At 36.5% G+C, this 22,604-nt stretch overlaps 1 protein-coding gene and 1 long non-coding RNA gene across 18 annotated transcripts in view; one reads left to right on the top strand and one right to left on the bottom strand.

Annotated features, from left to right (window-relative positions):
• LOC307183544 overlaps positions 1–22,604 on the bottom strand; it is a 58,782-nt gene that overhangs the window by 4,507 nt on the left and 31,671 nt on the right. The window contains exon 2 of the long non-coding RNA XR_013827521.1: positions 4,173–4,230. This is a non-coding gene — a long non-coding RNA (uncharacterized lncRNA). The remainder of the gene's footprint in view (positions 1–4,172; positions 4,231–22,604) is intronic.
• NR3C1 (nuclear receptor subfamily 3 group C member 1) overlaps positions 1–22,604 on the top strand; it is an 807,313-nt gene that overhangs the window by 771,664 nt on the left and 13,045 nt on the right. For 16 of the 17 annotated variants that reach the window (XM_079916194.1, XM_079916195.1, XM_079916193.1 and 13 more), the window contains 5 exons: positions 63–229; positions 6,257–6,373; positions 12,910–13,188; positions 13,702–13,846; positions 17,679–17,809. In XM_079916194.1, coding sequence (XP_079772320.1) covers positions 63–229; positions 6,257–6,373; positions 12,910–13,188; positions 13,702–13,846; positions 17,679–17,809 — 839 coding nt within the window. The remainder of the gene's footprint in view (positions 1–62; positions 230–6,256; positions 6,374–12,909; positions 13,189–13,701; positions 13,847–17,678; positions 17,810–22,604) is intronic. The other variant, XM_079916192.1, reaches the window with a different exon arrangement.

Raw genomic sequence — 22,604 nt, 5'->3', positions numbered from 1 at the left:
TTTTGATACTTCTGTGACAGTCATGACAGTTAAATCGTCACACTGCTTTCTTCCTTTTTTAGCCCTGGAATGAGACCAGATGTAAGCTCTCCTCCATCCAGCTCCTCAGCAGCAACGGGACCACCTCCCAAACTCTGCCTAGTGTGCTCTGATGAAGCTTCGGGATGTCATTATGGGGTCTTAACTTGTGGAAGCTGTAAAGTATTCTTCAAAAGAGCAGTGGAAGGTAGTGTGTGTTTTGAAGAGTTTTATTATTTCTCTGGTTCCTATTTCTCAGAGTGGATTCTGAAATTTCTATTATATGCAAAGCCTATTAAGGCTAGAAGTCAGTAAAAGCAGGGGGAGGAGGGTAGCTCCTAAGTGCTCTAGTGGGGAAGAGATACTTTAAAAAACAAACTAGAATAAAATAGAAAACTATAAACTGAAGGGAGGGAGTATGATCAGAGAACAGAAGATAACTAAGAAAGTGCTATCATGTGAAATGATGGTGTTAGGTTTCAGCAGTAACTAGTGCTCATTGTGTTAGTATTATGGGCTTTAATTCCCATGAATTAGCTGGTTTTAAAGCCACCAACTATTCCAGTCTGGCAAAAATGAGTGATAATGAGAACTGTGAGGGGGAAAAGTGTTTTGTTTTGTTTTCCAATAAGCCAGGCCTGTGCTTTGTGATATAAATGTGGTGTAAGACCTGATCCCTGCTCTCTGGGAGGTCACAGTGTACTTGGAAGTGAAAGATGACTTAACAGTTACAAGGTACAGAGATTATAATACAGAGGAGCAAGTGACAAACTGCCTGAGGAGGTCAGGAAAGAAGGTGTTTTAGAGGAGGTGACTTCACTTGACAAGTATTTATATTCATGTAAATTTTACCCTTGTTACAGATTCAGCCTGCACATCAGCTCCTTACAGAAGGAAAAATTCATTCCATAAGCAAATTATTGGAAGTCACACTAAAATTTTCTAATATGACCAGTGAATCCTCTTAGAAAAAACTGTTTTGTAATTTGGTTATTTGTAAAGCATTTGGAAGGCAGTGTGGCCTGAATGGATTACCTAAAGCTCTGATTAGATAATTAGATTTTTTAAAAATTAACGTATTCATTCACAGTACGAGAAAGATTATTATCTGGCTTCAGTTGAGTTTGCATGTCCTTAAGAGTTAGATGAGTCATTTTCTTTTGTTTGGATTGCTTTTCATATATTAACAAACTATAAAATTACTTGTGTTATCCCGCAGAGAGCACGGGGATGCAGGCTTTAACCAGTTTGGTATCATCCAACTACTGAGTAGAGTCATTAAGTAAAGCCCACCCCTAATTAATGCAATGTCTCTAACAAAGTAGATGTTATTTACCACAGACAGAAGCTTCTTCTTGTCCTTACTTTATTCAGCACTTTCTTCACTGATTAGTTCTTTCCATGGTATATATAAATGCAGTGATAACAGTATTACAGTATTTCTGTACATCAAAATAATATTGACAAATTTTAATTCTGAAAGTGAAATTCAGAATGAGACAATGGAGCCTTAAGAGAAATACAGGAATTAAAAAAATTTTTTTTTTCATTTGTCCTCATTTTAACTAAAATCATTCCTTAAAACAGGGCTACAAATTCCAATTCCAGTGCCTACAGGGACTGAGTGTGGGTCATTCTGGCCAAATATAATACAACTGGGCAAGGAAGGGCAGTTATTTATGTTAGAGAGTGCAAGCATGCTCTACCTAAAAGCATCCAAATGCAATTTAAAAAAGAAAAAAAAAGCTAAACATACTACAAATAAGACATCACTGCAGGCCATATGCCCTCTGGCCTTAATCTCTGCTTTAGAATTAAATTCTTATACTTGTTTTAAGGTAAAATTTCATTGAATATTAGCTATACTATTTCAAAATGTATACCTTACAAGTATTTCAGTTAAATATGATAGCTAGATTACATGATTAATAAGAAAAGGTTAAAATGTGAACTGTGTTAAGTAAATCCTTTATTTGGACTTAAATTTTCTCCAGGGTCACTTCCAGCTCTAAAATTCTGTAATCATTTGCTAAACTAACTTCATGGCAGTTCTACTTTTCCTTTCTAGACATGATAGAAATCTGTTTTTAAGTCCAGATACATATTTTGGAGCACTTTCTTGAACACTTACAAAGATGAAGCTTGTATGATTTTCATTACACTACATTCATTCCATTTTTTTTAACACCTGCTAGATATTATAGGTTGTCCACCAAACTGGCAAAGTATTGTAAATACCCAAACATTTAAATATTTTTAGGAAATTTGCAAAAGTTTTACTTATTTATTATCCATACAACCCAGATCGAGGATTGATATTTTGAATTTTTTCATTCATTATTCTAGGAGTTGCTTTTTTGCATACAGAGAAGAATTTGGGTAGCTCCATTTCTTGAGATGTATACTAGCTGAATGATCTTTTTTTTTCTGAGTCCCTTTTTCTTATGTTCCCTTTGCACAAATTGCATATAATCTTTGTTGGTGGGTCATAATGGAGATGGATATCAGCTACCCTTCATTTATGACGTACCAAGCACTATATTTTATATGTCATACCACTTAATTAACAGCTCTGTGGGATCTTAGATGCTATTATGATCCATATTTGATAGACTAGGAAACTGAAGCTCACACAGTTTGACAGAGCTAGGATTCAAACATAGCTGTCTCCAAACAGGCTCTTAATCTCAATGCTACACTGACTTCCTGAAAGGATAAAAATCGCATCTCCTGGCCGTTTATAATCTAGTTAAATACTGAGATGAAAGCAATAACAAGGGAATTATTTACTAGCTAGTGTTTATTGAGTGCTTACAATGTGCTAGGCACTATTTTAAGAACCTTCTACACAACTGCCTTTAACCCTTGCAGAAGCACAGCAAGGTAGGTGCTAATTTTCCAACTTTACAGATGGAGAAACAGGGGGTTCGGGAAGGTTAATAAACATTACTAAGATCACACAGCTAGGCAGTAGAGCTGCAAATCAGACCAAGGGCTTCCTGGCCCTTTGCCAAGTGCACTTTGCACTATACCACACAGTTTTTGAGAGCAGTAAAGAAAGATGCTCAAGCTGACAGTCACAGTTCACATTTGAAACTTGGATACTTCCAGTAGGGTATACAAACTACAGAAAACCCTAGGACATGCCCTTTGCTGTGCTGCCCATTTCCTATACCACTTTCATTATCTTGATCATGTCCAAGCATCACTGTTCTATTTACTACCTAATATTTTTCTTGGATCACTCTTGTTTATAACTTTATTTTAAAACAACTTTACTATCTCTACTGTATTAGTTATCTATTGATGTGTAACAAATTACCCCCAAAATGAGTAGCTTAAAACAAGAGATGTTTATTGTATCACGCAGCTTCTGAGAGTCAGGGATTTGGGAGCAGCTTATTAGCTGGGTAGTCCTGGGACTCTCATGAAGTTACATTCAGACTGTTGGTGGAAGCTGCAGTCATCTGAAGGCTTGTGTGGGGCTAGAGGATCCACTTCCCAGCCCATTAACATTGCTTTTCGCAGGAAGCTTCAGTTCCTCATTATGTGGGCCTCGTCTAGTGCTGCTCTCAACATAGCAGCTGGCCTCCCCTGGAACAAATGATCCACAAGAGAGGCTGTGACAAATATGGGAACATAATATCTTTATAACTTAATCTCAGATGTGATATACTTGTCACTTGTGCTGTATTTTATTGGTCACACAGACCAGTGCTGGTATAGTTTGGGAAGGGACTATCTAAGAGTGTGAATACCAGGAGACAGAGACCACTGGGGGCCATCTTGGAGGCTGGCTACCACATCTACCAGAAATAGAAATAGAATCAATTGCCAAAAATAGATTTTTACCATAAAAATATAAATACAATGCAAACAAAACAATGTTGAGAAATTCCAGCTGGCCCGAAGGCTCTTCTCCTGACATCTGCTCTCTCTTTTTAGTTAGAAAGGGAATTTACCAAGTGGTAAAGGACACAGGAATTCCAAACTAAGATGTCTTATTGTCTTATCAAAATGATTGACAGGGAGTGACTATTAGTGGTACATGTCCATGCCTTGTAAATAGTGACCACTATTCTTTTTATAGATAACGCACCCAAAGGCTTGTCCAACTTCATACTAATAACCAGAAAGAGCTGATTTGAACTTACGAAGGTACAATGCCCCCTGATCGTGTAGCTCAGATTCTTAATTGTGCTCGAGACATGCCTGGGATAAAGAAATCATTATTAGCATAGCATGCACATTCTCATCTTTTGGTTAGATATAAATAACGCATTGAAACTTTTTCTGTGTTTAGCAATGAGTAATTTTTTCAATTAACTACAGGACAGTGATTCAGGGATATTCTTACGGGGTAGAACTTCTGTGTATTATAACTGCTTCAATTATGATGGCATCTGTTGTTCCTACTTAAACTGTATAGAGGATAGAATTATTGCATTAGTGCTTCCATTTCATGTCCAAGTAAGGAAGCTAGCAAACTTACACAATACAGAAAGGAATTGAAACAGCTCGTACAGACATTTGGCATTGGAGAACAACTCTGGAACAAAGCTGAATTGTAGACCATTAGTCAATTCTGTGGCCTATTTCTCACAAAGAATTGAACCTGATACAGTTAACCATCTACCCCAAACTAATGCTTAACAAGCAGTGTGATTTAACATGTTAGGAAGAAATGAATATAGTTTATTTTCATCCAAGTCAAGTAGATTATTCTAGGCATAAAGTATCTTTTCCCAGAAGTTAGACTAGGTATATTCAACCTAATGAATTGATGATTATGATTTTTTCTCTTTTCTTTGAATATGATTTATTTTTGAGAAGACAAATGTCCTGTAGTCTTCTGAAGACCATCCCCTCTAGTGTAAAGACACAGACTCTTAATTATCTAGTGTATCTATTTAGATATGCTGGTCTTGTGTAGGAGGATCCTTTCAGCTTTTGCCAGGCTAGCAAATCTTCAGATAGTTTTCTTCAACAAAAGAGGGTACAATTGAGGGGAGGGAGAGGGTAGGAAGACTTTCTGTCTGTCCCTTTTTTTGTTGTTCTTTTTAATTAATTAATTTATTTTTGGCTGCATTGGGTCTTCGTTGCTGTGCGCAGGTTGTGGTGAGCGGGGGCTACTCTTCGTTGCGGTGCGCGGGCTTCTCATCGTGGTGGCTTCTCTTGCTGCAGAGCACGGGCTCTAGGCGCGCAGGCTCAGTAGCTATGGCCCGAAGGCTTAGTCGCTCCGCGGCATGTGGGATCTTCCCGGACCAGGGCTCGAACCTGTGTCCCCTGCTTTGGCAGGCGGATCCTTAACCACTGCACCACCAGGGAAACCCTTTTAAATTTTCCTTGAAAATTTCTGACAGGTGAAAACTGCATTTCTGCCTCTTAGCACATTTAATACTGGGTGGCAGAAGATTTTAAACAGTAACCATCTTTAGTATTTGGAGTCAAAAAGCATGTGAAATAATGAACAAATCTCCCTAAGTCCTATATACAGTAGCTTAGTTTGCCAGGTCTGTGATACACCTAACTAATTGCTGGCAACCTTAACATAATTTAAGTGTTTACCTATCACTTTATTTAAAAATTTGGAAGGGGAGCATGCTTTATTTGCATACGGTGGTGCAATGCTGAATTAAAGTCATTTTCCTTTTGTGACTCTCACAGTATTTTTAAACCAGTTTCCTCTTTCTCTAGTCCTCCTTAGCATTAAGTTAGAAATCATAATAAAATAATGAGATCTTCTATAAATAGAATAAATAAAATACAGAGATCTTCTGTAATTGGTAGAAGAAACAACTGTTTAAAGCACAATTTAAAGAACAGCTTATCAAGAAAGAGGTTACCCCTGGTAGGTAGGGACTGGAAGGGGGCAACAAGAGGGTTTGTGGGGGAACTGTTCTGCTTGATATGAGAGCTGATTACATGGAAGTGTTTGGCTTATGAAAATTTATTAGGTTAGGTGGTACACTTAGGATTTGTGAGCTTTTCTATATGTATACTGCAGTAGAGTTTTTTTTAATGAACTATGTTTGTCAAACAGAATATGAAAGGCTTTTTATTTTAAGTTGACCTCTCAAGTTTGTAATGAATGTAAGAAAGTACACTGTATGTTTCTTAATCAATGCCTTTGGTCCTTGGCTATGTTCCACCCAAAACAACAACAGCAAAGAGCCTCTCCATAAAAATATCCTTTAAGGCCTGTGAAATTTTAACAGTGTCTTTATTTTCCATATAGGACAGCACAATTATCTTTGTGCTGGAAGAAATGATTGCATCATTGATAAAATTCGAAGAAAAAACTGCCCAGCATGCCGCTACAGAAAATGTCTTCAAGCAGGAATGAACCTGGAAGGTAACGTAAAAATATCTAAAATGAACTGTCTCTGCATCATATAAAAATGTATTGTTTTACTTTTTAAAATATACATAAGCAGATGTAATAATTAAAAGTAGGATTTTTTAATGAGTATTTCATATTCTGCTTAAGTTTATTCACCAACTTTTACTGTACACAGTGAGTTCAGTGTAGCCAGACTATATGCTAAGAAAGAAAATTATGTAATAATGAAACTTATAAGACTTGAAGAAACATTACTTTGATCTTTCTTATTTCTTTTTTCAACCTCAAAACTATTTGCTACGGTTAGAAATGTTTTTATACTAGATATAGTTACATGTCCATTATTCTGTTATTTACCTTTTACTTGGCACATATGTGTATATATAAATCTTTTGTTACAAATCTACAGGGGGGAAAAAACTCCTCAAGGAGGCATTGGATGGGTTTTGTTTGTTTTTCAAGCAAAGAAGAAATCTGAAACTAGTTATAAGTTTCATATCCTGGTTTATATAACAAGCTGTATAATTAAAATTGATCTCATCATTTAAAATCTTTCCTCTGGAAAAAACGTTTGGAATTTTGCCTTAGTTGAAACTGCAAGTTCCATGAAGGTGGTAGTGGTGATCTAGTAACCCCTGTGCACTTTGATTCAACAAGTACTCACCAAGGCAAGCACTAGACATAAAACAGTGTCTGCATTCAACATCAGTAAAATAGTGCCTGTATTCAAGTACTTTACTGTCTAGTTAGGTTGCAGAGTCAAACACAAAATGGTACAGCACACTACAAAAGGAATAGAGAGCTACAGGAGCAAAAGGAAGGTCACCTAATTCTGTCCTAAAAGGCAGGGAAAGCTTCCTAGAAGAAGCAACATTGAATTTTAAATCTAGAGAAGTTGAGTAGGAGTAGGTGGAAAGTAAGGGCAGAGGCATGATCAGACTTGTTATTTTGGAAAGACTAATCTTGTCGAATATGGTGATATTAGAGGGAGCATGGAAACCATGTGGTTCTTTTGACAGAAGAGAGACTGTTGGTGCTATCTAGTACACACTGTGTGTATATGTTTTTAAATATAAAGTAGATTTATGGTTGTGACTGTAGTCTAATTCCCCAAACCAGACACACAACATTATCTTCTCAGTTCTTCATATTACTTCAATAGCAAAAAAGACAGATTAAATTAGTCTTTTCTTCACCATGTTTTACAGACCTTCATGACACACCAATCACTTTATTACAGAGTGTCAACACGTTAAACATTGCTTTAAAGAAAATGATAGCTGGGACTTCCCTGGTGTTCCAGTGGTTCTCTGCGCTCCCAATGCAGGGGGTATGGGTTCAATTCCTGGTTGAGGAACTAAGATCCTGCATGCTGCACGGTGCGGCCAAAAACACAAAAACCCCAAAAATATTTTAAAAAGAAAAAAGAAAATGATAAATGCCCATCTTCTTGTAGGTGTTACAAAAGCTACAGAGATTGATTACACATTCATGTAGAAGTTCACTTTCAGTACCACAAGGATAATTTCTTCTTGTTACCAAAAAACCCAGATAGTTATTCCTAACTTTCTTACATATCACATCTCTGTGCATATTCTAGTTTCATTTTTCTGTTCTCTCACCATTTAAATAAATATATATTAGCCCGTGTCAGGTTTTAGTGCTTGGTTTATATATTTTTTTCTCCAGCCCCAGTTTTTCTACTTTCCTTTAATCCCCATGTTTTCATCTCAGCTATTTTATATTTAGAAATAAGTTTACTCAAAGGACAAGCTCAAATAAAATTCTGTCATATCACTAATATAGTGTGGTTGCTTACCCAGTAACATTTTAGATGCTTTCCCAAATACACATCAAGCTTTACTTTGATCTTTGGAGCTTTAAGCTCTTTTGAGCAATTCCTCCCCTATCCCAAGTATAAGGGAATTTTTTTATTCAAAAGAAATAAGATATATCACCTATAAAATAATGATTCTGATGGACCAGGCTAGTAAGTTTGTCCCATTTCTCCTCCTTCTTACAATTTAGTAACAGCTGTAGTGCCCTTTGCCTTTACCTCACCGGAAGACCAAGGCAGCGAGTGACATCTCATTTTCTCTGTATTATCAAATATACCATCACTGCCATTTCTAATCAGGTCTTCCGTTGAAAAGTGAACTTTTTTGAATGAATAAAAATTTAAACGTACAATTTAAACTAAGCTGCAGTTTCTCAAAACACTGAAATAAAAAACCACACGGCATGCTTCTATAAGTTGTCATATAAAATATCAGAATACTGGGGAAACTAGCCTTTGTCAAGAGCTACTACATGCTAGTCTTTGATATACATTCTTCTACTCAAAGAGGTTATTTTGGACCCTCATATTAAAACCACCTTCAAGTAGGACCAAGATTATTAACCTCATGTCCACTTACACTACACAGTTCTAGTTTGTTATTTAATCATATATTAGCTATTAGGTAGCACGTATCGTGCAGTTGATAATGTAACTCTACTTGTAGAAAAATTTAAAGGAAGGCTTTAAAAAATCTAATAGAGTTTTTGTGTATATGTGGTTTTAGTGTGAAAGCCTCACTTTTGTTTTTAATTATTCCAGTATATATAAAACTTTTATTTGGAGTAGGTATGTGTGTGTCCCAGAAGTATTTGGTGGGCAATAATACTTAATAATACTTAGTACTTAAGCATGAAACACATGGCTGAACTACATTGTTCTTCTTTGTTTTTCTTTAAACAATCTTTAAAAATGTTCTCTTGTTCATCGGAGTGTTTCCCCTAAGCAGTTTCATGATAGCCCTCTCAGAGTAATTTTGCAGACGCAGTCACCTCTCTCAGAGCCCAGTGCTCTCCATAAATGTAACTTAGTACTGCAAGTGCTGTATTTTGATACTGTTGCTCCATACCAAGCGACTCTCAAGATTTATTTTAAGGCAACCTTCTTCACTGCTTAAAGTGCCTGGCCTTTGAGTACAGTAAGTTTTTTAATGGTGATCCTAAATGTTTTTTCATTTTAAGGTGTATTGTAATTATTCCTAATTATAGTTTTATTTTTGTCATGAGGGTCAAGTGGAACTTATAGGCAAGGAGGCTTATGGTATCAGATTTCATAACTAACATTTTTAAGCTAAGTTTTAAGCTAAATAAGATTTCTTTACTTTTCTTAAGAATGAAATGGAGCTATCACAGACTCGTGAACACTTCTGTAGCGATCGTATATTGACTGCTAATCTCCTGTATGCTCCAAGGGGTCAGGAACTTAGAGGAAAATCTTATTAACTAAATTGTGATTAAAAATAGTGATTGCTTAACTAATTCAATTAACGACTCCTTGCCACAGCTTTGTGAAAATAGTACAGAGTCAGCACAACACAGTTGGGCTCAATAGGCCTTTCTGAGCTTGAAGCATCAGTTCTTAGATAAGCAGTAAGAAATTAAACTGATTATATATTGAGTACAGAAGATGATTTTTTACCTTTGATCTTTATTTTTTTACGTTTTTATTTTTTATTGAAGTATAGTTGAATTACAGTGTTGTGGTAATAACTGCTATACAGCAGAGTGACTCAGTTATACATATATATGCATTCTTTTCATATTCTTTTCCGTCATACTTTATCACAGGATATTGAATATAGTTCCCTGCGCTATAAATTAGGGCCTTGTTATGTATCCATTCTGTATGTACCAGTTCGCATCTGCTAATCCCAAACTCCCAATCCAGCCCTCCCCCACCACACTCTCCCTTGGCAGCCACCAGTCTGTTCTGTGTCTGTGAGTCTGTTTCTGTTTTGTAGATAGGTTCATTTGTGTCCTATTTCAGATTCCACATATAAGTGTTATCATATGGTATTTGTCTTTCTCTTTCTTAGTATGCTGATCTCTAGTTGCATCCATGTTGCTGCAAATGGCATTATTTTGGGGTTTTTTAATGTCTGAGTAGTACTCCACTGTGTACATGTACCACATCTTCTTTATCCATTCATCTGTCGATGGAGACTTAGGTTGTTACTGTGAACAGTGCTTCTATGAACATAGGCATGCATGTATCTTTTTGAATTATAGTTTTGTGTGGATATATGCCCAGGAGTGGGATTGCTGGATCATATGGTAACTCTGTTTTTAGTTTTCTGAGGAACCTCCATGCTGTTTTCCACAGTGGTTATACCAACTTAAATTCCCACCAACAGTGCAGGAGAGTTCCCTTTTCTCCACACCCTCTCCAGCACTTCTTATTTGTAGACTTTTTAATGATGGCCATTCTGACTGGCATGAGGTGGTACCTCATTGTAGTTTTAATTTGCATTTCTCTGATAATTAGCAACGTTGAGCATCTTTTCATGTGCCTATTGGCCATCTGTATTTCTTTGGAGAAATGTCTATTTAGGTCTTCTGCCTATTTTTCAAATGGGTTGTTTCTTGTTGTCGAGTTCTATGAGCTGTTTGTATATTTTGGAAATTAAGCCCTTGTCAGTCACATCATTTACAAATATTTTCTCCCAGTCTGTAGATTTGTCTTTTCGGGTTTTTTTAATCGTTTCCTTTGCTGTGCAAAAGCTTGTAAGTTTGATTAGGTCTCATTTGTTTATTTTGGTTTTCATTTCTATTGCCTTGGGAGACAGACTTAAGAAAACATTGGTACGATTTATATCAGAATGTTTTGCCTATGTTCTCTTCTAGGAGTTTTTATGGTGAGAAGACTTTAAAATCCTCCAGTTCGTCCTTGTCCTTTCTTCTTTGTTTTAATGTGGAGTGTAGGAACACATATTCTAGACAAATTTAAAGTTATGGTTAATTGAAGTTTTTACCGTACTGTTTCAGTATATTGACTGGGGATATGCATGTTCTTGTTTACTTTGTCAACAGCCAAGTACATTCCACGATTTGGAGATCTGGGTGTCAGTGAGATACCTTTGGTTGTTTAAAAGTTTCCTTACGTGTAGGAGCTCTTCCTTTTTTAAAACTTTATCACTCCTCTGTAGACTTGGACTATGTGAATTCAAAATATTCTGCAACTGTATTTTACCACCAGTTGTGGCAATGATCATTCTTATACAGCGCTTAACATGTGCCAAGAACTGTTTTACGCATTTTATATATTTTAACTGACTTAGTTATCAACGGACCCTATGAGGTAGGTACTAATATTATCCTCATTTTACGGAAGAGGAAACTAAGGCCCAGGGAATAACTTGCACAGATACCCAACTACTCAGTGGCAGAGAGCCAGGATTATATTCGATTATATTCAAACATGCTGGTTTCATATTTATGCTCTCTCTACTACTACAGCATAGTGTATCTTCAATAGAGCGTGGTAAAATAAATTAGAACAGATCTATCGTGATCCTGTTTCTCTGTTTTGAAATGTTAACTAAAAATTCTTAAATGTCTCAGCACGGAGCACAATAAGAAATGGGACCATTCTATTCAGTGTAAACAGCAGGGTTTTTTCCCTTTCTAACACTGTACATTGAGATACATAGTTCTTGCCACCACATCTGTCCTCCACAAACTAGGTACTTTGGCATTTTAGGGACAGACGATCTAATAGTGATTAGCATTTACTTTTTCTTCTTTCATACAAATTACATTCCTTGCCCTTCCTTGGAGTTCTGAGTGCTTTCTCTTTAGGAATACTAAAATTCTTTTCTTGCCTAATATTTTTATTTGTCACTAGAACAAGTAAATTCAAGAGTGAATACTAAAAAATCTATAGAATCCATGCTGTAATTTGACTGTACTGTTCCAAACTAAGTCAAAAATAAAAGATGGTTTTAGTTACTTTATATATTACATGAAAATGGATACTTTAGGCTTACAGAGTCATGAATATAAATCTCTCATAAAAGGGAAATTATCCACTGGTAATTTATGTAAAGAAATTTAAAGTTTTTGTCTTCATCTCCACAAAGGTTTTTAAGTCCCATATAGTATCCATCATATAAAGGTAAAAAGTAGATTCTTCTGCTGTTAGAACTAATACTGTTTGTTTTTAGTGTGTGATCTCCTATGTCATCTTACTGTCTTGATAAGAAGGGGACTTTGTGCAAGCGTATAAACGGTATCACTGTCTTCATTACATATACCCATAATTAGATTAACCGTAAGCCACAGTTACTAGTCTGGGATTACAAACTGAGATTCTTTCTTTCAGTTGATAATAAAAGTAATTTGCTTTGTATAACTAATGACAGTTTTTACTTTGGAGAGAAACTGAAACAGAAATTACTTTATGGAAGAATCTAGGTGAGTGATTTGCTTATATTGTTTTAACATAGTGTTATAAGACACTTAATTTGATATAAAGTATAACTATAATGAAGAATGGCTTATCTGTAGAGGAAATTAATAAATGAACGGTTCCTCTTGATCCTTTGCTTTCAGGCAAAAATGTGTTTTTCTCTTATCATAATTGCTAAATAAAAGATTTCTCCTCTTTCAAATTAAATAGTTGCAGAAATTAAAATACCTCTTTAATGAACTGTGCTGCCCAGATTTTCCCATTACAGCTGATTTCTGTGTATTTTTTTTTAATATACCCACAGCTCGTAAAACAAAGAAAAAGATAAAAGGAATTCAGCAGGCCACTACAGGAGTCTCACAAGAAACTTCTGAAAATTCTGCTAACAAAACAATAGTCCCCGCAACGTTACCGCAACTCACCCCTACCCTGGTGTCACTGCTGGAGGTCATTGAGCCGGAGGTGATATATGCGGGCTACGACAGCTCCATTCCAGATACAACTTGGCGGATCATGACTACACTCAACATGTTAGGTGGGCGGCAGGTGATCGCAGCGGTGAAATGGGCGAAGGCGATACCAGGTAAGATGCAAAGATAACGCAACTAAGGCACAAGTCTCAGAATCTTTTAAATAAAACATTCGGGCTTTCTATCACCCTGGTCCCATGGCCTCCTGCCATCCCCACTCCATCAAGGGGGGAAAGGGTATAAATATCAGGGGAAATTTTTTTTTACCTTAAATTCACTGAATGAGTATCATCCCAGAACAGGACTCTTGGCTTTCTATTTTACTATTTAGTATAGCATTTTACTATTTAGTATAGCATTTTACTATTTAGTCCATATTTACTCACATAGACAAAAGGTGACAAAAATTGGCAACTCTTAAGTTTTCTTACATTGAATGCTATTAAAAAGTACTGAGGGCTTTGGTCTTAACATGTCAGATGACAAAGGAAAACTGTGCCCACTTTGTGCTTCCTTTCCTCTATCTGTTAAGAGTCCTCCAAAACTGTCTTTGGCAGCTCCCAGAGAGATGATCTTCTCTTTGGCAACTAGAATGTTTCCTCATACCTTTATTCCTCTTAATTCAGGATTCAGGAACTTACATCTGGATGACCAAATGACCCTACTGCAATATTCATGGATGTTCCTCATGTCATTCGCCCTGGGGTGGAGATCATACAGACAATCAAGTTCCAACTTGCTGTGTTTTGCTCCTGATCTGATTATTAATGAGTAAGTCATTTGTGAGTCATTTTCCTTCAGGACTGAATCAATCCTACCAGGTATCTTGGAACTGGGCAAACTTGAAATAGAGTTTATCAGTGCTTGAGGCAGGCCAAGTGTAATGCAGAGCAAATTACACGTGGCATTATTACTGTAATTTAAGGATATTTTTTTAAATAGTGAGCATCGCTTTGGGTCAGTAAAGTCTACAGCAAGTAAAAAGGAATCTTACTGTGGCCTTGTTTTAATTAGGTAACCCTATTTCAGAAAGGAAACAGATGCAGTGTTTGCATTGCATGATGCAATTCATACTGCTCTTGCTTTCAGCAGGGACAGTTACAGATGGGGATGACAGGTATGGACCCAGAGACAAGAGGTATCTCTTTGCATGGCAAGGCTCACTCAATGTCTGTGACTTGGAAAGAACATGGGAACAAGATTTTATTTTTAAATTTGGGAGAGAACCAACCACACTTTAAGATTTGATCAATCAGCTGTTCTCTAGTCCTCTAGGCCTGTGAAATACTTCAGATATCCATTCCCCCGTACCCAGTGCAGTTGTTTTCTAACTAGTTTTCCGCCTCCAGTTTATCCTCCATCATGCTAAGTTTTTCTTCCTAATGCAGTTTGATCATATAATGGATCACCCCGACACACAGGTGTCTTCAGTGAGCACTCAGGGCATACTCAGCATGGTTTCTGGCTTTCCAGAATCCAGCCTCACTTTATCTCTCGTTGTTCTCCTTCACATACTTTGTTCCCACTCAGCGTGATCTGTTCTTCAAACATACCCCTAGCTCATGATGTTCATACCACCATGTAAAACCTCTCTGCTGTACATCCCTAGCTCTCGTCCCTTTCTACCTTTTTGTACTCACAGCTTATTTCCTTTATTAGAATGCAAAGAGGAGAGTCACACACTCACATATACCTACCCACTGGTCTGGGCACAGTGAAAACTGAAGGAGATTTGTGTTCATGTGAAAAAAGATAGAGATGTTAGAATTGTGAGCTCTGGGTGCTCCTAAGAATTCCCAAAAAATTAATGAAATCTTAAACCACATTATTAGAATAATAGTCTCGTTGTACTCTATGTGAGTTAACCCATCATTAGTAGTTTGTGTTCAGGATGCCATATTAAAAGTAACAGTGACTGTAAATATGTCCAGAGTGGCAAGGAGTTTGGAAATTAACATCAGCTGATGAACAGAGGATGAATGGAGGAAGGGGAAAAGGACACTTGAGAACGCTGAGGACAGCCTAAAAAGAAAGACATCCTGTGAAGATAAAGCAAACATATTGTTTTATCTGTTGGGTATGCCAGGCATAAAAAGAACAGGTAGAAGTTACACAAAAGCATCTATCTGAGCTGAGCTGAGTGTGAAATGGGAGGGGGCTTGCCTGATGTAGTAAGCTCGAATTATTGTATCTATTTTAGTAGAGACTGGATGGTGCTAGCTCTAAATATTTTAAAAGAGGCTGAATTATTGAGTTAGACTTGGGGTGGTTGCTCTATTGGTAATATTTATTTTCCAGCACAGTATTCATTGAATCATATTTGAGTACTTACCAAGTGCCAGACACTATTTGAGAGCTTGAGCTATAAGAGATGAGGCCCCTGCTCACATACTGATGAGGAAAATCAAATAAATGACCAAAATTATTTCAGAGAGCCATGACAGAATAGTGTGGGGGGAGGGGAGAGGGGTATAGGCTACTTTAAATTTGGGGACCACAGAAGGCCTCTCTAAAGAGCTGAGTGCTAAATAGTACAAAGAACAGCTTATAGGAAAGGTAGGGCATCTCAGGCAGAAAAGATGAGTACAAAGGCTGGAAACAACCTTGGCATGTGTAAGGAACTGAGAGAAAGCCACTGAGGATGTTCTGTGAGTTTAGAGAAGTGGACAGGGACCGAGTCAAGCAGCATCTTGTAGGCCATGAAATAGAGTTTAGATTTTATTCTCGGAGCATGAAGAAGCCAGTGCGCGGGGGAGGGGGGATTTCAAACAGGGGAACATCAAATACTTACCACATTCCTAATTTGTGCCTGGTACAGTATTAGCAGAGAACTACAGCAGAGAACAAGACAAACAAAGTTCCTGACCTTTATGGCTTACACTCTAGTTGAGGAGACACAGATAAGCATCAAATAAAGAATCTCAGACTGTGATGGAGTTTTTACTAGAGAGAGGCCTTTTTCAGATAGGGTGGCTAGTATTTGAGCTGATGAGACCTGAAGGAGAAGACCAGTCTTCACAGTGAGAAGAAACATGACAAGAGGCGTGTGAAATATGTACTATAATCACACTCTTTGTATTCCAAGAAGGGGCCATATCTCTGCCGTCAGTTGGTAGGCACTGCCATGTGGTTCACCAGACCAGATCTCCACACATACTCTTCTACTTTAAAGAAAGAAGTCACCTTGACTATCTGTTGCCAAAAAAAAAGACTGCTCAAAACCACTGCATCACAATTTGACAAGATTTTAAGTTGTTCGATCAAATTTAACTGATAAAAATATGTAGCTTATATGTATATTCAGAGACATTTGAAATTTCTTAGTACTTGCTCCTCATTTCAGAATCTGACCATGCTTGCTTAAAAAGTTAAAAACATGTTAACTGGGCTTCCCTGGCGATCCAGTGGTTAAGACTTCGCCTTCCAATGCAGGGGGTGTAGGTTCGATCCGTGGTTGGGGAGCTAAGATCCCACATGCCTCGCAGCCAAAAATCCAAAACATGATCAATGTTGTAACAAATTCAAATAGAGAGTTTAAGAATGGTCCACGTCAGACAAAAAAATCTTTAAACCAAAACAACATGTTTGACTACATTTACTCTTCTTAGTCACTTGCAATTTGAAGTCATTTAATTGGGATTAAAACTGTGAACAGGTTTATATGAAACACCAGCATATCCTCTTTTATAAAATTAATCTAATTCAGAGTTTTTATTTGGGGGGGCACTCAAATTTAGACTTAAACAGTTACAGCATAACCTTATAGCATAACCTGGTATTTCTTACATAAAGTAGGAGTTAACAGAAATTTTTTCTCAGTGTTCAACTTTATTGGAGGATAAATGGCTTACAGAAACAATAGCTTTTAAGTGGGCATTCTTATTTCCCATTCTTGTGTCCTTATGCTGTTGTGATAATAATCATCTTTTTTTTTTTTCCTGTTAAGTCCAAGATCACTTTCTGTCAGAAAATTAAAAAAAAAAAAACAGCTCTTGAAGTATTTTTGAAAGCATGAATGAGGCTCAGTTTCAGGCTCTTAGTGTCATTTAAAAAGTCTGAGACTCTATTTGAAAATCATAGATGTGATACTAACTGTTGAGAATCCTAACTGAGAATTCATTTGGGGTACCTTTAGTGGGAAGAATATTCAGTTTCATAATGTCAGTCAGAGGCAGATTTTGGGTATCAGAGTCAAGTTCTAATTCTGACTCTCTACATAACTGTAAACAGTATCACATACAGTTGTCTTTAGAATGGAATGCTGTGAAAGAAAATACCGTTTGATTTTCAAATGGGTAGGATTTAAAACTGTGTTGTCTAACTGGACATACTCAAATACTACCATAAAACCTTTATTTAAATGAATAACTGGTAATAAATTCTGTAGAAATAAATTATAAAATACTTAAATAAAACAAATGTAGAAAAATAATTTCTCCACTATATTAAGGAAAGCTTTCCAAAATTCTAATCCAGAGAGAATTAGCATTAATTGCAATAGTTAGGTGAGTTCATGGCTTTGCAAAATAGAACAAAAAAGTACTTTTTTGGGGAACAAGAATTATTTCTTCCTAACTCAAACACTGATATTTGTCTTTCACAGGCAGAGAATGGCTTTACCCTGCATGTATGACCAATGTAAACATATGCTATATGTTTCCTCTGAGTTAAACAGACTTCAGGTATCTTATGAAGAGTACCTCTGTATGAAAACCTTACTGCTTCTCTCTTCAGGTTGGTAGAACACCTACTCTCTTCTAATATTCACCTGAATATTCAAAAGCATAAAATATAGAAGTCTAGAAACAAAGGTTTATTTGTATGTATACAAAGCACTAATAATTATACCAAGTCTAGTTTCCTGCTAGTCAGGTACCTTAGATTTTCATAAATGTAAATTTTAGAAAGGTACAGCCAGTGATACCAAGATTCATAAGATAGATAGGTATCATGGAGAAATGGAGAAGTATATGAATCACATGGCAAGGAGGAGGCGGGCTCTACCGACCTGTAATATCTACAGCCTTCTTCCTTCCTGCAACCTTTGACAATGCCGAAGACACAGAGAAGGAATGCCAACAAGAATGATTTTTGTTTCTCTACTACACTGTTATTTGGTGACAAATTTTAGTTATACAATGAGTACTACTGCGTATAAGAAATTACGGATGAGACCTAATAAAACTTAAAAGCTTCTGCACAGCAAAGGAAGCCATAAACAAAACGAAAAGACAACCCACAGAAAGGGAGAAAATATTTGCAAACAAAGTGACCAAGAAGGGATTAATCTCTAAAATACACAAACAGTTAATGCAGCTCAATATCAAAAAAACAAACAACCCAATCAAAAATGGGCAGAAGATCTAAATAGACATTTCTCCAAAGAAATACAATGAAATGGCCAAGAGTCACATGAAAAGCTGCTCAACATCACTGATTATTAGAGAAATGCAAATCAAAACTACCATGAGGTATCACCTCACACCAGTCAGAATGGCCATCATCAAAAAGTCTACAAACAGTAAATGCTGGAGAGGGTGTGGAGGAAAGGGAACCCTCTTGCACTGTTGGTGGGAATGTAAATTGATACACCCACTATGGAGGACAGTAAAAAGTTTCTTGAAAAACTAAAAATAGAGCTACCATATGATCCAGCAATCCCACTCCAGGACATATATCTGTAGAAAACCATAATCCGAAAAGATACACGCACCCCAGTGTTCACTGCAGCACTGTTTACAATAGCCAAGACATGGAAGCCACCTAAATGTCCATCGACAGAGGAATGGATAAAGAAGATGTGGTAATACACAACAGAGTAGAGTATTAGCCATAAAAAAGAACAAAATGATGTCATTTGCAGCAACATGGATGGACCTAGAGATGGTCATACTGAATGAAGTAAGTCAGGCAGAGAAAGACAAATATCATATGATATTGCTTATACGTGAAATCTTAAAAAAAATGATACAAATGAACTTATTTACAAAATAGAAATAGAGTCACAGATGTAGAAAAACTTACGGTTGCCAAGGGGGAAGCAGGGGGAGGGATAAATTGGGAGATTGGAATTGACATATACACACTACTATATATAAAATAGAAAACTAGTAAGAACCTACCATATAGCACAGGGAACTCTACTCAATACTCTGTAATGGCCTATAGAGGACAAGAATCTAAAAAGAGTGGGTATATGTATATATACAATATAACTGATTCACTTTGCTGTACAGCAGAAACACAACATTGTCAATCAATTATACTCCAATAAAAATTAATTTAAAAAAAGAAATATGGGAGAAACAGATATAACCTACAAAAGATGTGCTTGATTACTATTAGAAGGTTGGTTAATGCAGCACTGGAGCTCGACTGCTGGACAGAGGTATTCTATCTAGAGTTTACAGAACAATCTTGAAAGTTTAGATGAAGTTATTGGTGTATGAACTTCAGTGAGACTACTTTCAGCTAGCAAAGGCATATTAGAAAACTTCTGAAAAATAGAGTATCTTGTCTATCTTAGTAAAAATACGGCATTTTCAACAAAAAGAAGCCTTCATTCCATTAGTAACTGTGGTTTCAAAGTTGCTGAATAACTGTAAGCTGTGGATGCTCACATGACTATATCTATTTAAGCTTTTCCAAAGCACACATCAATATTAATGCCTTCGTACTATCTTCATTTTACGAAACGTTGTTTATTTAATGTCACTAGATTTAAGGAATATTAATATGTCAAAGTAAGAAAAATACTCATTTTTAAGGTTACCTGTAGCAGTACTCTTGTTAAAGAAGTGAGCTTGATGTTGTTTGAGGAAACAGTTAAATTTCTGATCATGAATCATTTTGATTGGTAATATCCATGTACAGGTCAGTGCTAATACTAACCTTACTGGTAAAAAATGATGCTTTAAGTTTTATACATTCCAGACTCACTGAGCTATATGTTTTTGTTTTTTTTTATTGTAGATGATAAGAAAAAGTAAATTGAACCAGTATATATCACTGGTTCTTTAAAAAAAAATAAAATCAGAAGAATGAAAATACATACCTTAAGATATAATTAGACTTCTACTCTGACAGAACACTGATAGGTATCCTTACCTCCTGCTAAAAAAATGCTGGACTAAAACTTTGTGCAGGCAGGTACTGAGAGAGGTAAGCTGCACTCTGAAGCTAGCTTTCTCTTAGAGGATATTTGCAAAGCCTGGTAAATTAGTATACTTAGTAAGTTTAAAGACAAGTGCAACTGTAAAAACAAAACAAAACAAAAAAACAATGATGGCTCTAAAGGCAGATTAGACACATCTGAAGAGACTTTAATCTGAAATACATATCTGAAGAAATTAGCCAGAATACAATTTTTAAGATGCATATATATGTGTGTATACATGTATTCATATTTATATATGTGTGTGTTATGTATGTATGTAAGTGAACAATGATAAGAGGCATGATTGAGTGAGGAGGTCTAAAACAGTGCTTCACAACTCTTTTCATGTCAATGCTATAAAAAAACAGCATTCATACATAGCACAATGAGGTAAATGAATAAGGCTACTTGCAGCCAGTGGCAGCCAGCATAACAGACATTATCAACACATTTGTAACCCATTCGTAGCACACCGGTTGAAAAAGCTCTGGTCTTATTATAATCATCAGAGATCCAAAATGAAAGGTGAAAAGACAGAACGGCTGAAAACTTTCCAGAACAGCAGCAATTGAAGAAAGTGGAGTAAGTTTTTTCAGAAAGCTAAGGAAAAAAAAACTGAAAAATGAGGGTGGCTTTCCAGTTTCAGCTCTCACAGTTAAACAGCTTGGCAGTTATCACTCCCATCCTCACAAATAACTAAAAGCTGAGCAAACTGACAGTCAATGACTTTTTTTTAGATCCATCAGTGAAGTAAGGTCACAGGGCAAACCACTACCTGAAAATCTGGAGAAACAGGCAAATACAGAGAAGCCCAGCCAAGATCAGCTTTCTGGAAGCAGAAGCTACTGGAGCCAGTAACATAGGAACACTTACAGCATTTTTTATGAATTTCTGGAGACCAAGTGAGGAATAGCTGGCATGTTAATAAAAACTCTGGGGACCCAGTCTTAGGGGGTTGTCCCCCACAGTTTTCTGGGGTTTACCTCCAGAAGCCCCAGCAGGTTTTCAAGGTGAAGATCAGAGAAAGATTCCCTCATGTTTCTGACCTGGAGAAAAGGGGCAAATAGATAATTCCAGCCCCCTGTGTCTCATGTAAGGGAGGAGAAGGAGGGAAAAAAAGGTTCAGAAGCACGTCTAAAGGTCAGAGCCTACGGACTCAGGCCTACTATAATTAATTAAGAAAAAAGAAAAACCTGAGATTTAACCATAAAAGTATAAAACACTCCACATCCCCAACACCTTACAACCATATGAACAGAGTTCCAGTATAATCCAGAATTACAGCTGGGAGAGCTACAGAACACAGCTATTTAAAGAAGGTGTTCTTAGGGAAACTCCAAGACAACAGGGGAAAAAAATAAGAACAAGGAAATTAGAGGAAACTGAAACCTCTTAACACCTATAGCTTCAGAAAGCCTTAAACACAACTGCTCCTAGCCAGATTAAAAGCCTAATTAATTACCTCAGTTCTGATATGTCATATCCAGCTTTCAATTTAAAACTACAGTCTGGAGAGAAAAGCATCAAAACCAGACTCAGACATGACACACATGTTATAATTATCAGATAGGGAATTTAAAATAACAATTAATATATTAAGGGCTCTAATGGAAAAAATAAACATATAAGAATATATGGGTTTTGTAAGCAGAGAGGTAGAAACTCTAAGAAAGAATCAAAACGAAATGCTAGAAATTAAAAATACTGTAATGAAAATGAGGAGTGCTGGGCTCATCAGTAGATTTGACACAGCCAAGGAAAAGAATCACTGAGCTTGAAGATACCTCAGTAGAAACTTCCCAGACTCAAATGCAAAGAGAAAAAGGAATGAAAAAAATGCAACAAAACATTCAAGAACTGTGAGGACAATTACAAAAGGTGTAACATACAAGTAATGGGAATATCAGAAGTAAAAGAAAGGAAGGAACAGAAGAAATATTTGAAGCAATAAAGGCTGATAAATTTCCAAAATTAATGACAGACGCCAAAGCACAGATCCAGGAAGCTCAGAAAATACCCAGAAAGATAAATAAATAGCAAAAAGTCTATACCTAGGCATATTTTACTCAAATGACAGAAAACCAAAGACAATAAGGAAATCTTGAAAGAGGCCAGAGGAAAAAACAGCTTGCTTGTTCCTTATAAAGGAACAAAGATAAAAATTACATTAGAATTCTCATTAGAAACCATGCAAGCAAGAAGGTAGTGAACTATTTAGTGTTGAAAGAAAGAAAAAGATCACCCATGTAAGATTTGGTGTCCAGTGAAAGTACCCTTCATAAGTGAAGGCAAAAGGAAGACTTTCTCAGACAAGAATCTGGGAGACTTAGTCGCCAGAAGACCTGCCTTGCATAAAATGTTAAAATAAGTTCT

The sequence above is a fragment of the Stenella coeruleoalba genome (assembly GCF_951394435.1).
Source record: "Stenella coeruleoalba genome assembly, chromosome: 3".
Taxonomy (NCBI): domain Eukaryota; kingdom Metazoa; phylum Chordata; class Mammalia; order Artiodactyla; family Delphinidae; genus Stenella; species Stenella coeruleoalba.
Note: the sequence above shows the minus strand (reverse complement) of the source record. Positions and strands in the feature narration are given on the sequence as shown.